Here is a 13,871-nt window from a genome sequence, read left to right on the forward strand (position 1 = left end):
TGGCAGGTGCCTGTAATCCCAGCTGCTCAGGAGGCTGTGGCAGGAGAATCGCTTGAACCTGGAGGCGGAGGCTGCAGTGAGCCAAGATGGCGCCACTGCACTCTAGCCTGGGTAACAGAGTAAGATTCTGTCTCAAAAAAAAAAAAAAAAAAAAAAAGAACTGTATGAAATTGGGAACTAGCAGGCTAGCAGGCTGTTTGCTACATGAGTGCATGCATTTCTCTCTTAAGCTGCTAAAAGGAGTGACCATCGCCAGTGGAGGCGTCCTGCCCAGAATTCACCCCGAACTGCTGGCCAAAAAGCGAGGGACCAAAGGCAAGTCGGAAACGATCCTCTCCCCGCCCCCAGAGAAAAGAGGCAGGAAGGCCACATCAGGCAAGAAGGGGGGGAAGAAATCCAAGGCTGCCAAACCACGGACGTCCAAAAAGGTAAGCCGAGGCTGCGTGTCCTGAGCCAGGCACTCCCACTGCAATGGTCTGAATGTCTGTGTTCCCCCACAATTAATACGTTGAAACCTAACCCCAGAGGCATAGGATTATGAGGTGAGGCCTTTGAGAGGTAACTAGATCATGTGGGTGGAGTCCTCACGAATGGAAACAGTCCCCTTATAAAAGAGGCCTGAGGGTGGCAGAGGGACCCTTCTGCCATGTAAGGACACAGCTAGAAAGCGTCATCTACCAGGAAGTGAGCCCTTGCTGCCTCCGGAACTATGAGAAACAAGTTTCTGGGCCAGGCACAGTGGCTCATGCCTGTAATCCCAACACTTTGGGAGGCCAAGGCAGGAGGATGGCTTGAGCCCAGGAGTTAGAGGCTGCAGTGAGCCATGATGGCGCCAGTGCACTTGAGCCTGGGTGACAGCACAAGACCCTGTCTCGAAAACAAACAAAAAAAAGAAAGTGGTTTCTGTTGTTTGTGAGCCAGCCAGTCTATGGCATTTTGTTAGAGCAGCCCAGACTGACACTAAGACACTCACAGAACAGGAGGGAAGTTTAAAGATGAAACAATGATTTCATAGCAGACACCTCTGAAGGACCGAGGACTCTTGCAGCTTGGTGCCGGAAGAAAACAACAAGAATGTACAGGTAAAAGAATAAAGGCCCTTTGAGGTTAGAGCTGAAATGGGTCTTCTCTAGGTTTCCAAACCCTAAGCAGGGATGGTTTTCAGATTCCTTTTACTACCCCCAGCAAAATCTGAAGTGAGCGATGATAGCCGGCAACCTGCGTTTTATTTCTCTGCAGAGCTCTGTGTTGCCTTCCAAACAGCCTCTAGTCTCCTGCAGGCATTCCCTGAGTTCCGCCAGTGGAATTTCAGGTGTTTGGGATAGCTTGATATGCTAGGTAGCTTAGCTCAGAGATGCCACTGATAGAATAATGTTTTCCTATGTTGCCCAGTACAGTAACCACTGGTCACATGTGGCTTCTTTTTTTTTTTTTTTTTTTTTTAAGAGACAGGGGTCTCACTCTGTCACCCAGGCTGGAGGGCAGAAATGCAGTGGCGAGATCATAGCTCACTGTAGCCTCAAACTCCTGGGCTCAAGCGACCCTCCTGCCTCAGCCTCCCAAAGCATTGGAATTATAAGTGTGAGCTAAGGCACCCAGCCAAGGCTATTTGGATTTGAATTAAAACTAAATCAAATTTAAAATTCAGCTCCTTGATTGTACCAGCCACATTTCAAGCACTCAGCAACATTATTGAGGATCAAGACAGAATATTTCCATGATCACAGAAAGTTCTATTGGACAACCCTATTGTAGAAGTTGTGGATGTTTCATTCCACATTGCCTCTGTGCCCTGAGAAATCCTGGGGAGAAAGAAGGCTAAGCAATGGGCTATCAACAGCCCCACCCGGCTCCGATGCTTTTCATTGTGAGCTGCAGGCATTGAAATGAGCAAGGACAATGTGCTGGTGCACAGGGGTAGGTGAGGACTGTAGGTACATGTGAACCCTTTAACACACTTTCTATTTTGCTGCTTTGCGGTACCCTTTTCTTTCCTTATATTGCTTTTGCTTCCCTCCTTCAAGAAACAGCAGAACACATCACCTAACCACTTCCTTTCATATTCAACTTGGTGGCAGCCATGAGAAGAGCTTAATAAAGGCATCTCAGGCATTTTCTGGATTGGTTCTCATCTTGCCTTTTGATTTTTTTTTTTATTATAATTTAGGTTTTAGGGTACATGTGCACAATGTGCAGGTTTGTTACATATGTATCCATGTGCCATGTTGATTTCCTGTACCCATTAACTTGTACATTTAGCATTAGGTATATCTCCTAATGCTGTCCCTTCCCCCTCCCCCCACCCCACAACAGTCCCCAGAGTGTGATGTTCCCCTTCCTGTGTCCATGAGTTCTCATTGTTCAATTCCCACCTATGAGTGAGAACATGCGATGTTTGGTTTTTTGTCCTTGCGATAGTTTACTGAGAATGATGTTTTCCAGTTTCATCCATGTCCCTACAAAGGACACGAACTCATCATTTTTTATGGCTGCATAGTATTCCATGGTGTATATGTGCCACATTTTCTTAATCCAGTCTATCATTGTTGGACATTTGGGTTGGTTCCAACTCTTTGCTATTGTGAATAGTGCCGCAGTAAACATACGGGTGCATGTGTCTTTATAGCAGCATGATTTATAGTCCTTTGGGTATATACCCAGTAATGGGATGGCTGGGTCAAATGGTATTTCTAGTTCGAGATCCCTGAGGAATCGCCACACTGACTTCCACAATGGTTGAACTAGTTTACAGTCCCACCAACAGTGTAAAAGTGTTCCTATTTCTCCACATCCTCTCCAGCACCTGTTGTTTCCTGCTTTTTTAATGATGGCCATTCTAACTGGTGTGAGATGGTATCTCACTGTGGTTTTGATTTGCATTTCTCTGATGGCCAGTGATGATGAGCATTTCTTCATGTGTTTTTTGGCTGCATAAATGTCTTCTTTTGAGAAGTGTCTGTTCATGTCCTTTGCCCACTTTTTGATGGGGTTGTTTGTTTTTTTCTTGTAAATTTGTTTGAGTTCATTGTAGACTCTGGATATTAGCCCTTTGTCAGATGAGTAGGTTGCAAAAATTTTCTCCCATTCTGTAGGTTGCCTGTTCACTGTGATGGTAGTTTCTTTTGCTGTGCAGAAGCTCTTTAGTTTAATTAGATCCCATTTGTCAATTTTGGCTTTTGTTGCCATTGCTTTTGGTGTTTTAGACATGAAGTCCTTGCCCACGCCTATGTCCTGAATGGTATTGCCTAGGTTTTCTTGTAGGATTTTAATGGTTTTAGGTCTAACATTTGCCTTTTGATTTTTACCGACAGTCCAAAGCAAAGGACAGCGATAAAGAAGGAACTTCAAATTCCACCTCTGAAGATGGGCCAGGGGATGGATTCACCATTCTGTCTTCTAAGAGCCTTGTTCTGGGACAGAAGGTAACAAAGAGAATTGCCTTGTGCTATATTAAAACACTACTGTATTTTTATAACCTACTGTTGACAAGCAGTGATGCCTCCTTTGCTCCCCTAATAATGATTTTCACTGCAGTCTTGAATTATTCATTTTTAAACTAAAGAGCTGTGGCAGCATCAGCATTGTGAGAGTAAGAATTGTTCTTCTTTGCTGAGAATTGTTAATGCTAACGTTGGTCAGACAAGGGTGAGCATGGAAGCTCTTTCTGGTCAGTAGATAGGATGGCATTACTGGTTTTGCTGGGAATTCCCCACACCCCAGTTATTTCTACATCTGCCAAAAAAAAAAAAATCCATAGCTAACTTTCTCAGACAGCTTCTGAGAGGCCCGTCTTACATGGTTCAATGTAATTTATCAAAGAAAGAAAATAGAAATGTATGTTTCCCAAATATCCTTGGTATTAGAAATGAATTATTTGCCAATAATTCAGTCTGCCTGCCTTCCTAGGCTTTAGAAAGAAAACAAACAGGGCTATACATTTGAACAGTCTTCAGCAACACAACAGCAGCCCAACCAGACATGCAAATAATTCATTCCTGCAAGCGTAAAGTTTACTGAGCAGACAATTTATCTACCAAGTGAACTGGGGCTGAAATAAGACACCCAAGGAAAGAGTCAGTTAGTCATATCTCTGGTAGCTGAATGTTTCCATCCTGACAACACAGTAAGCCTCCATTCAAAGAATTGGGAAGAGTATGTTCTAAGAAGAGCATCAGTGTGGCTGGTTGCTAATTTGTCACTGATGAAAGCAGGGAAACAAAGAGGTGGAATTTATGTCCCCTCTCTGGCCTGTTCACTGTTACATGACGATTAGCTTTCTCTCACTTAGCTAAGGGAACATAAAGGTCTTGCTCACATGGGCCAACAATAGAGAATGCCCTCCATTCCACTCTACTGTGAACACATAGGGTAGCAATTCCCAATGGTAGCCCCAAGACTGTGGTCTCCGAAGGGCAAGGGAGCCAGACACCCCCAGGTCAGAATCCCAGAGCCCATTACTTCTCTCCAGCAAGGTTATTGGCTTCAGAGCCCTGCCCCACAAATTTTGTGCCCTTCTAGGGAGAATGCAGGATGCTGAGGGGAGAAGAGAGAGCAAACCCTGGGCTTCCTTGCAGGAGCTGCTCAGAAGGTGCACCACTGAAAACTAAGGCCACCAGGGTTGGGAACCAAAGGCATGAGCTGTAAGGGAAAGAAAGAAAGGAGAGGGGGCCGGGTGCAGTGGCTCATGCCTGTAATCCCAGCACTTTGGGAGGCCGAGGCGGGCAGATCACGAGGTCGGGAGATCAAGATCATCCTGGCTAACACGGTGAAACTCCATCTCTACTAAAAATACAAAAAATTAGCCGGGCATGGTGGTGGGCACCTGTAGTCCCAGCTACTCAGGAGGCTGAGGCAGGAGAATGGCGTGAACCTGGGAAGCCGAGCTTGCAGTGAGCCGAGATCGCGCCACTGCACTCCAGCTTGGGAGACAGAGCGAGACTCCGTCTCAAAAAAAAAAAAAGAAAAAAGAAAGGAGAGGGGAGGTCCCGTTCCTGTTCCATGGAAGAGGAAATGGATTTGCTGCCAGTCCCAGAGTGGAAGGCAAATCAGCTGAGCTCAAAGAGCTTATTGCAAGCCAAACACCTGGGAAACTGGAGGTTGTCACCTCTCTATGCAGCCCCTATGTTGACATTGGGTATGAATAATTAAAAAGAATTAATGAATGCAAGTAAAATATGAGATTTTTCAACAGAATTTTATCTCTTCCACATTCTCCACCTTTTCTTCCTAATGCAGCTGTCCTTAACCCAGAGTGACATCAGCCATATTGGCTCCATGAGAGTGGAGGGCATTGTCCACCCAACCACAGCCGAAATTGACCTCAAAGAAGATATAGGTAAGGTCCTCAGACTTCAGTAGAAGTGCCATAGAATAGGCCACTGTTCAGGCAAGTTCTTGTGAAGCTGATCATTGTCAACTGGCTATCCCATTGCTGGGGTCCCATGTTAAACTCTGTCTTTATGTGTAGTTGAACAGTTTCACTGGAGAGAAGCTAACTTTGTTTTAATTCTGCATATATTTTTGAAATTTTTATTGGGATATTGTGTAAAAGCAAATCATTAGCGTAGAGCTTGATGAATTTTTCTCAAAGTGAACCCCACTTTGCAACCAGCACCAAGATCCTGAAGCAGACCCTTACCAGCACCCCAGAAGTCTCCCTCAGCCCCACTCCCAGTCAGTATGTCCTCCAAGGGTAACCACTGTCCTTTCTTATCAAAGCAGAGATGGGTTTCTTCTGTCTTGAATTTTGTAAAAATGAAATCTTGTCCTCTTCTGGGTCCGACTCCTTTTGCTCAATTTAGTATTGTGAAATCTATCCATGTTGTTGAGTATGCTTGTATTTACTCATTTTCCTTGCTCTGTAGTATTACACTCTATAAATATATGACGGTTTATTGATCTACCACTGATGACATTTGGGGTAGTTTCCAGTTTGAGCTATAGTGAATAGTGCTACTATAAATATTGTTGTACATGTTTACATATATCGTAAGCTTAAATATTGAGAGTGCTATTGATAAAAGGGAAATGGACATCTAGAAAATATTAGGTTGCCCATTAAGCTATGAGCATTGAGTTATTTTTGCCTGTGGTTTGCCACCTGTCCCACGAGTGGCAGAGGGAGCTGTTATTAGCCAGGGTGGAGGAGCTTGGGAGGGTAAGCTGTTATGGGCGCTGGAAATAACAGCATGCTGACAGTCCCCATCCCGTCCATTTTTATCAAGCCAGAACTGCCTTAAACTCTCCACGGAAAGGGTAAAGTGAGCAAAGAAGGGGCTTTGTCTCTAGGGTACAGGGCTTGCCTGTGAGGGAGGCAATTTGAGGTAGATGCTAGTAGTTCAGCCCTGGGTGGTAGCACCAGGGACCCCAGGCAGCTGGACTCATTCAGGGCTTCCTCCTGGCATCAGAGGCCACTTGCTGTGCTGAAAAGGAGACAGACAGCCCTGGGAAAAGTCAGCATTACAGAGAAACAGGTCTCCTTCCACTCTCCATGGAAGGACGCCCTCTAGTAGCCTTCATCTGGAGCTCTTTTAATAGCTGTCCTGCCTCTCACTGACACATTGCAGTGTTCGTACTTTACACATTTCTATAGTAATGAAATTTTTATGTAAGAAAATATGCTTCCTTTTTTTAGTTGGCACGGTGGCAGAGTAGAAAGAGCACTGGTCTGGGAGCGAAAATTCACACTCAGATCCCAGCAGTGGATTCTAAGGCTAACCTCTTCAGGGTCTTGGGAGGAGAAATGGGCTAAAGGCAGTCAGGTGGTTAAGAGGGCAGGTTCCAGGTCGGCCTGCCTGGACTGTCCCAGCTTTTCTGAATTGCTTCCTAGCTATGTCACCTTTGGCAGGCTTCTAAACCTCCCTGAACCTCCGTTTCCTCCTCTGTAAGGGAGGATAGCAATAGTACCTGTCCCACAGGGGTGCCGTGATGGAGCCTAGCACAGTGCTGGGCTCCTAGGCAGTTAGTAGTTGACAGTTGTTTTATTGCTGCTGTGTTAGGAGGAGTCCCTCCCATTATGATTCCATTCTCCACCACCATCACCCAAACTAATCATCCCAGCAGCCAAGGCCCTGCCTTACTCTTTTCAAAACATTATTTTATTATGGGAAAAGTCAAGCATACACAAAAAATAACAGAAAAGTATAATGAAACCCTGTGCAATCAGATGCAATAATCACCACCCATGGCCACCTTTGTTTCAGCTCTTACCCCCTCCACATACTTCCAGACGTCATTTTATCTATGAATATTTCACAATGACTTCTAACAGATAAGGGCTGTTTACTAACAACACAGCCACAATACCATTATTGTACCTTTAAAAAGATAGCAATATCAACAAATTACCAGTGCTCCAATTCCAGTTACATCATAAATGTCAAGTTTCTTAAGCATTTGTTTAAACCAGGCACAGTGGCACACTCCTGTAGTCCCAGCTACTTGGGAAGCTGAGGCAGGAGGATCGCTTGAGCCCAGGAGTTTGAGACCAGCCTGGACAATATAGTGGGACCCCCATCTCTTATAAAAAAGGGGGGCCCGAGTACGGTGGCTCACACCTGTAATCCCAGCACTTTGGGAGGCTGAGGTGGGCGGACCACTTGAGCTCAGAAGTTCCAGACCAACCTGGGCACATGGCGAAACCCCATCTCTACAAAAAATATAAAAATTAGCCAGGCGTGGTGGCACATGCCTGTGCTCCCAGCTAAGGTGGGAGGCTGGGGTGGGAGGATCACTTAAACCCAGGAGTTCTAGGCTGCAGTGAACTGTGATCACGCCACTACACTCCAGCCTGGGCTGGAGTGCACAGAGTGAGACCCTGTCAAGAAATTAAGAAAGCAAAGAAAGAGAGAAAAAGAGAGAGAGAGAAGGAGGGAGGGAGGGAAAGAAAAAGAGAGAAAGAGAGAGACAGAGGGAGAGAGACAGAGAGAGAGAAAGGAAGGAAAGGAAGGTAGAGAAGGAAGGAGGGAGGTAAGGAGGGGGAGAGGGAGAGAGAAAGGAAGAAAGGAAAGAAAGAAAATTTGTTTATTTGATTTCGGATCCAAATCAGTCCACGCACTGCAGTTGGTTGATGGGTCTCTTATACCACAGGTTCCTCCTTCATCTCTTTCTTTCTTATTTCTTTGCAATTTATTTGTTGAGGAAGCTGGGCCATTTGTCCTATAGGGTTTCATGCAGTCCGGATTTTGTTGATTACATCCTCCTGGTATCATGAAACATGTTTCTTTGCTTTTTTATAACTTGGTGGTTGGATCTAGAGGTTTCATGAGGTGTAGGTTCGAAAACTTTGCCAAGACTCCTTGGTCAGTGGCGAGCGCTCATGCCTGAGGAGGCGCGTCGTGCCTGGTTGTCTGTCTTGGTGTGATGCTGGCAGCCATTGATGCCTCTTCTCTAGATTCCGCCATTTGTTAGGAGTTGCAAACCTGTGGTATTCTCATTCCAGCATTGCTCCTTTCCTTCTTGGGAATGCTTCTGTAGAGAGAAACTACCTCTCTCCAGGATGCTTTTTTCTTAAAAGCCTTCAGTGAGGAGGGTGGATTCCCCTTGCCCTCTGCACATTCCCATTTGGCCCTTGACCTGAATGCAGAGGGCACCAGTGTAGACCTAGTCCTCTGCTTCTCAACATGAACTGGCTGCCAGCTTCGGTTACCCGGCCTTCTCCAGGCTTCTGGACCCAATAGATCAACAGTGTCCAGGAATCTGGGGGCCAGAAGGGAGCCTCAGAGGTACTGGGTATAATGCACAATCACCATTTCTCAGTTGCATCATGGAAACCCAAGCACATTAACAAAGAAAACCCCTCTGCACGCCCTCCCCCAGTGGACAGTGACCACTGGAATAGACACTTGTCCTAAACCAGCTGCACAGCGTACTGTGGCTGTCTACATATACTTGAGGCTCGAGTGTGGAGTGGGGAAGCATCAGCACCCAGGCCCTGGGGAAGACCATGAACTGAACCATAATAATAATGATGATTCATAAAGAGGGAGCTGAGACTTGCCGCAGACATCCAGATCACCAAGTTCATTCGAAGATAAAAACATCTGAAAAATACCTCCTCTGCTGCCCCAAAGCCGCCATCATCCCAGTCTGGACAAAACACCCATGTCATCTCAGAGACATGACAGCTGGATGCGCTGGTGCACACAGACAGGGTTCCTGTGAGGTCAGAGGTGGCGTCCTGTCATCTCCCAGGGGTTCCACTTGGCCTGTGTAGAAGTAAGAGCTGAGGTAGGAAAAAAAAGAAAGAGGGAGGCATTCCCCTAACATCAAAGGCTCAGGGTATCTCCTGGCAGGAATGTCCTTAGAGATTAGCCTCTCTGCATTTCTCCATTGCAAACTGAGCACCAGGCTGGGGGAACAACGTGCCAGGCTGCCCTGGGCCTCTGTCTGTCCTTTGACTCAAGCACATACAGTATGTTGATGGCACTGTGATGGGACCAGGACTTCAGAGCTCTCCACATGAGTACTAAACCTGTGGAACACAACACTAGAATCTCAGTTTTTTGTTGTTTTGTTTTTAAATCATCTACAAGACTCAAGCCATGAGACAGCTTTATGGCCAAATTACCCCTTAAAAGATCCTTGATAAAAGCTTGCCAATCTAAGTCTGCTAGACTGAGGCCCAGAGACCCCTGCCTTCCCTGACCACTGGCAAACCAGGATAACAATTGGGAATTTCAATTCCTAGTTTCTAACAGTGCTTCTGTTTTCTCCTGGCCTACCACAAATGTCAAACAGTGTAATTAGATTGAAAGAACAACCACAGTGGCTTCCCATTGCTCTCCTTTGCAGGTAAAGCCTTGGAAAAGGCTGGGGGAAAAGAGTTCTTGGAAACGGTAAAGGAGCTTCGCAAATCCCAAGGCCCTTTGGAAGTCGCCGAAGGTAAGTGTGGAACTAGGCTCCTGTCACCAGCATGGCCTCACCCTCCTCTCTGGAGTCTCCAGCCTCACGTGCCTCATGCCTATTCAGCTTATGAGACAAAGTATGCCATAACTAATCAGAAAGCTGTTTTAGCATCTCAGGTAATTTGGGCAGGCCCATAGAGATCCTTTCAGATGTCCTGGGGACTCCAATATGTCAGAATAATTCAAGTCAGTTTGCATCAGATCCCCCAAAATGGTCTAGAGCCATTGGGTGAACTTTGCATGTGTGTGATAAAATGCACAAACCATAGGATGTACCACTGGAACTATGTTTCTTTTTTTTTTCTTTGAGAAGAGTCTCACTCCGTCACCTAGCCTGGAGTGTAGTGGCATGATCTCAGCTCACTGCAACCTCTGCCTCCCAAGTTCAAACGATTCTTGTGCCTTAGCCTCCCGAGTTGCTGGAATTACAGGCGCATGCCACCATGCCTGGCTAGTGTTTGTATTTTTAGTAGAGATGGGGTTTTGCCACGTTGGCCAGGCTAGTCTCAAAGTCCTAATCTCAAGTGATCCACCCGCCTTGGCCTCCCAAAGTGCTGGGATTACAGACATGAGCCACCACACCCGGCCACTGGAACTATTTTGAAGCGTATAATTCAGTGGCATTAAGTACTTTTACAGCATTGTGCAGCCTTTGATATCACCTCACACAGAAACCCTGTTGGGTTGATCGGACTCAACACCAGGTCATGGGGGTGACGAAGTCCAGCGGAGTCAAAGGAATGAGAAAAAGATAGTTTGAGAGAGAAAGTGGGTCCACGGGGCTGTCGCTAGTGTGTGGAGGCTGGGAAGGCCCCGAGCTCTGGAAGCCCAGGCTATTTATTGGTGATCAAACAAAGAAACAGGTGGTGAGGATGTGGGGGTCGAAAGGGCAAGCGCATGATCTACAGCTGTGACAGTTTAGCATTTCCTTTGAAGCATTTGGAACATATTCTGCTACTTGAGATAATGGAGAGCAGGTTCTTTTAACTCAAGATACAATTGATCGAGAGCAAGGAGCAAGAAGCCAGCAAGTCTAGACGCATTCCACAGCCACGAGCCCTGGATTCTATCCAAGCCACGAGGGGTTTTATGCCCTGGGCTTAGATTATGGTGCGTCAGGGTAGCCTTCCACCCTTTGGCACAGAGCTTGGTGTTCCAAAGGCCACAAGGGGTTTTAGAATCTGGACCCCGGACATGTTCCAAGACTCTTTTACATTATGTCAGATATGCAAGCCCTGCCTCAGCTTCTCTCAACACTTAGCTTGCTTTTCTCCCAACAAACCCCCTAACCATTAAGCAGTCATGCCCAGTGCCCCCCTTAGGCCCTGGCAAGCACTAATCTACTTTCTGTCTCTATGGATTTGCCTATTCTGGACATTTCATATAAATGGAATCATGCAATATATGACTTTTCTGTCTGGCTTCTCTCACTTAACATTTTTTTCAAAGTTCATCCATACTGTAGCATGGGTCAGTATTTATTCCTTTTCATGACTGAATAATATTCCATTTTGTTTAACCATTCATTTACTGATGGACATTTGGGCTGTTTCCACCTTTGGTGATTGTGAATAGAGCTGCAGTGAACATCTGTGCACAAGTTTTTGTTTGAACATCTCTTGTCCATGATATTGGGCAACTTTTTGACAGGTGGATTCAACCTCAGATCCATGTTCCCACCCACACAACTCCCAATCAGTTCACTCCTTGTACCCTCAGTCAGTGCCAAGTGCTGCAGGGCTTCAGAGGAAAATAAAACCCACTGCTGCCCTCAGATGCATAATTGGGGCACAGAGCAGGAGCCACGACCTCAGCATAGGGGAGTGTGGGAGGACTGCAGTGAGGCTGTGAGACCCCTTGGGGGTGGGACACAGAGGGCAATAGGAGCACTGCATGCGAGAAGATGCGTGTCTTGCATGAGCAGGGAGTCCTGGGTCAGCACGTGGGAGGGGAGAAACAGCAGCCAAGATGAGTTTGGGCCTGTGGGCTGTGCGAAGGGGTCTGGATCTGACCCTACATGGACATGAGGGCACTTGGAAGTTTAAGCAGAGGGCTGTCCAGATTAGACTTGATTGTTATAAAAGTAGGGCCCAGGCACGGTGGCTCATGCCTGTAATCCCAGCACTTTGGGAGGCTGAGGCAGGCGGATCACGAGGACAGGAGTTCAAGACCAGCTTGACCAACATGGTGAAACCCCATCTCTACTAAAAATACAAAAATTAGTCAGGCGTGGTGGCGCATGCCTGTAATCCCAGCTACTCAGAGGCTGAAGCAGGAGAATCACTTGAACCTGGGAAGTGGAGGTTGCAGTGAGCCAAGATCGCGCCACTGCACTCCAGCCTGGGCAACAGAGAAAGATTCTGTCTCAAAAAAAAAAAAAAAGAAAAGAAAAAAGAAAAAAGTAATGGGAGCTTCTAGTCCAGAAAGAACAAGAGCCCACACTTTAAATCTCCACCCACCACTCCCCACAGGCATAGCAGTAATAGATGCAGTGTCTCTTTAAAAACTGTAAGAGCCACACTCAAATATAAAATAAGCCTCCATGTAGACAGACAGGAGGGCTGCAGCAGCACCTCCAGAAGGCCGCCGCCCCAGGCCTGGGCTCCAGGTCTGTAAGATGCAGAGTCGCTTCACATATAAAAAGGGCCAGAGCCAGGATCACTGCCCAAAGCAAGGGGCTGCATGAGACTCTCACGGCCTTTACAAGAAGCCAGAGCTCTAGCCACCACCCAGGGCTACAACTTGTATAAAAATCTGTCTTTCTAGGGTAGCAGAAGGGAGAAGACAGCCCCTCATCCAAGCCCAGGGCCACATTGCCCACCAAGTCAATGTCTGGCTCCACCACATCCCTGATATGACCATGAGACGAAGCCCCAGCTCAGTCATCTAAGATGGCATCTGGACTGGGGGCCTGGGTGTGGGGAAGGTTCCCCAGAAACTGCCTGATAGGGTGCAAAGGAGAGGAAAAATAGCTGCTGTACACAGAATGAGAGGCTCTAACACACTTCTTTTTTAAATTATTTTTTAAATAGAGATGGGGTCTTGCTATATTGCTCAGGCTGATCTCAAACTGCTGGGCTCAAGTGATCCTCCTGCCTCAGCCTCCCAAAATGCTAGGATTACAGGTGGGAGCCACCGTGCCCAGCACCAACACACTTCTAAACAGAGTCCCAAAGGCAGAAATAGAAAGTAGAGAAGCATTATTTAAGGAGATCATAGCTGAGAATTTTCTAGGATGAAGCATGAGCCCTTAAGCTGAAAATATCAAGCAAAATACATGAAGATAAATCCAAAACCTGGGGTGTTGTGGTAAAGCCTCAGAAATTGAAAAATCAAAAGAAACCTTCAAAGTAACCCCAGAGGAGAGGCAGCTCATTTGTAAAGAAATGATGGCTCTTCTAATGACAGCAGACTTCTCATCAGCAAAAAAAAAAAGATGTGTGGAAATAGGAAAGAAATAGCTTCAAAGCACTGAAGGGAAAAAAAAAACTGTCAACCAAGAATTCCACATTTTGCTACGTTGTCATTCAAGAATGAGGACAAAAGATGTACAATTTCAGATGTGCAGAAGTTGAGAGGCAGCAATCCAGACGCTAGCTGGAAAGAATACAAAAGTCTGCACCGAGGAAATAGACATGAACCGGGAAGGAAGGAGAGGGCTGCAGGACACAATTTTGAGCTAAGACATTGGTGCAAATGTGTTAGGTGTAAGAAGCCATGGCCTGGGGCCAGTGAGTGTTAGCACCCTGGGAAAAATGGAGAAGGGGAGATGGTTCGCCACTATCTAACACCACATTGCATTTCATTTAAAACACCATCAGTTGTAAGATATACTCTTATTGTATGTAACACTAAGAAAAATTAAATTTCCAAAATAAGGTGTCTAATAGGAGGCCCCACATAAAGCTGGGGCACATTAGTATAACAGCAAGCAAGACATGACCCGCCATGCAGAAAGGAGCAGCA

General features: G+C 46.2%; 2 protein-coding genes across 2 annotated transcripts in view; one reads left to right on the forward strand and one right to left on the reverse strand.

The window, feature by feature from the left end:
* The window catches only part of LOC116480734 (DNA replication ATP-dependent helicase/nuclease DNA2-like), a 218,767-nt gene that overhangs the window by 70,562 nt on the left and 134,334 nt on the right, over positions 1-13,871 (reverse strand). The window lies entirely within an intron of this gene.
* LOC116458942 (core histone macro-H2A.2) overlaps positions 1-13,871 on the forward strand; it is a 60,753-nt gene that overhangs the window by 38,832 nt on the left and 8,050 nt on the right. Inside the window, exons 4-7 of the mRNA XM_032139085.2 lie at positions 231-428; positions 3,312-3,422; positions 5,236-5,335; positions 9,793-9,882. Coding sequence (XP_031994976.1) covers positions 231-428; positions 3,312-3,422; positions 5,236-5,335; positions 9,793-9,882 — 499 coding nt within the window. The remainder of the gene's footprint in view (positions 1-230; positions 429-3,311; positions 3,423-5,235; positions 5,336-9,792; positions 9,883-13,871) is intronic.

The sequence above is a fragment of the Hylobates moloch genome, unplaced genomic scaffold (genome assembly GCF_009828535.3).
Source record: "Hylobates moloch isolate HMO894 unplaced genomic scaffold, HMol_V3 SCAFFOLD_3, whole genome shotgun sequence".
NCBI lineage: Eukaryota > Metazoa > Chordata > Mammalia > Primates > Hylobatidae > Hylobates > Hylobates moloch.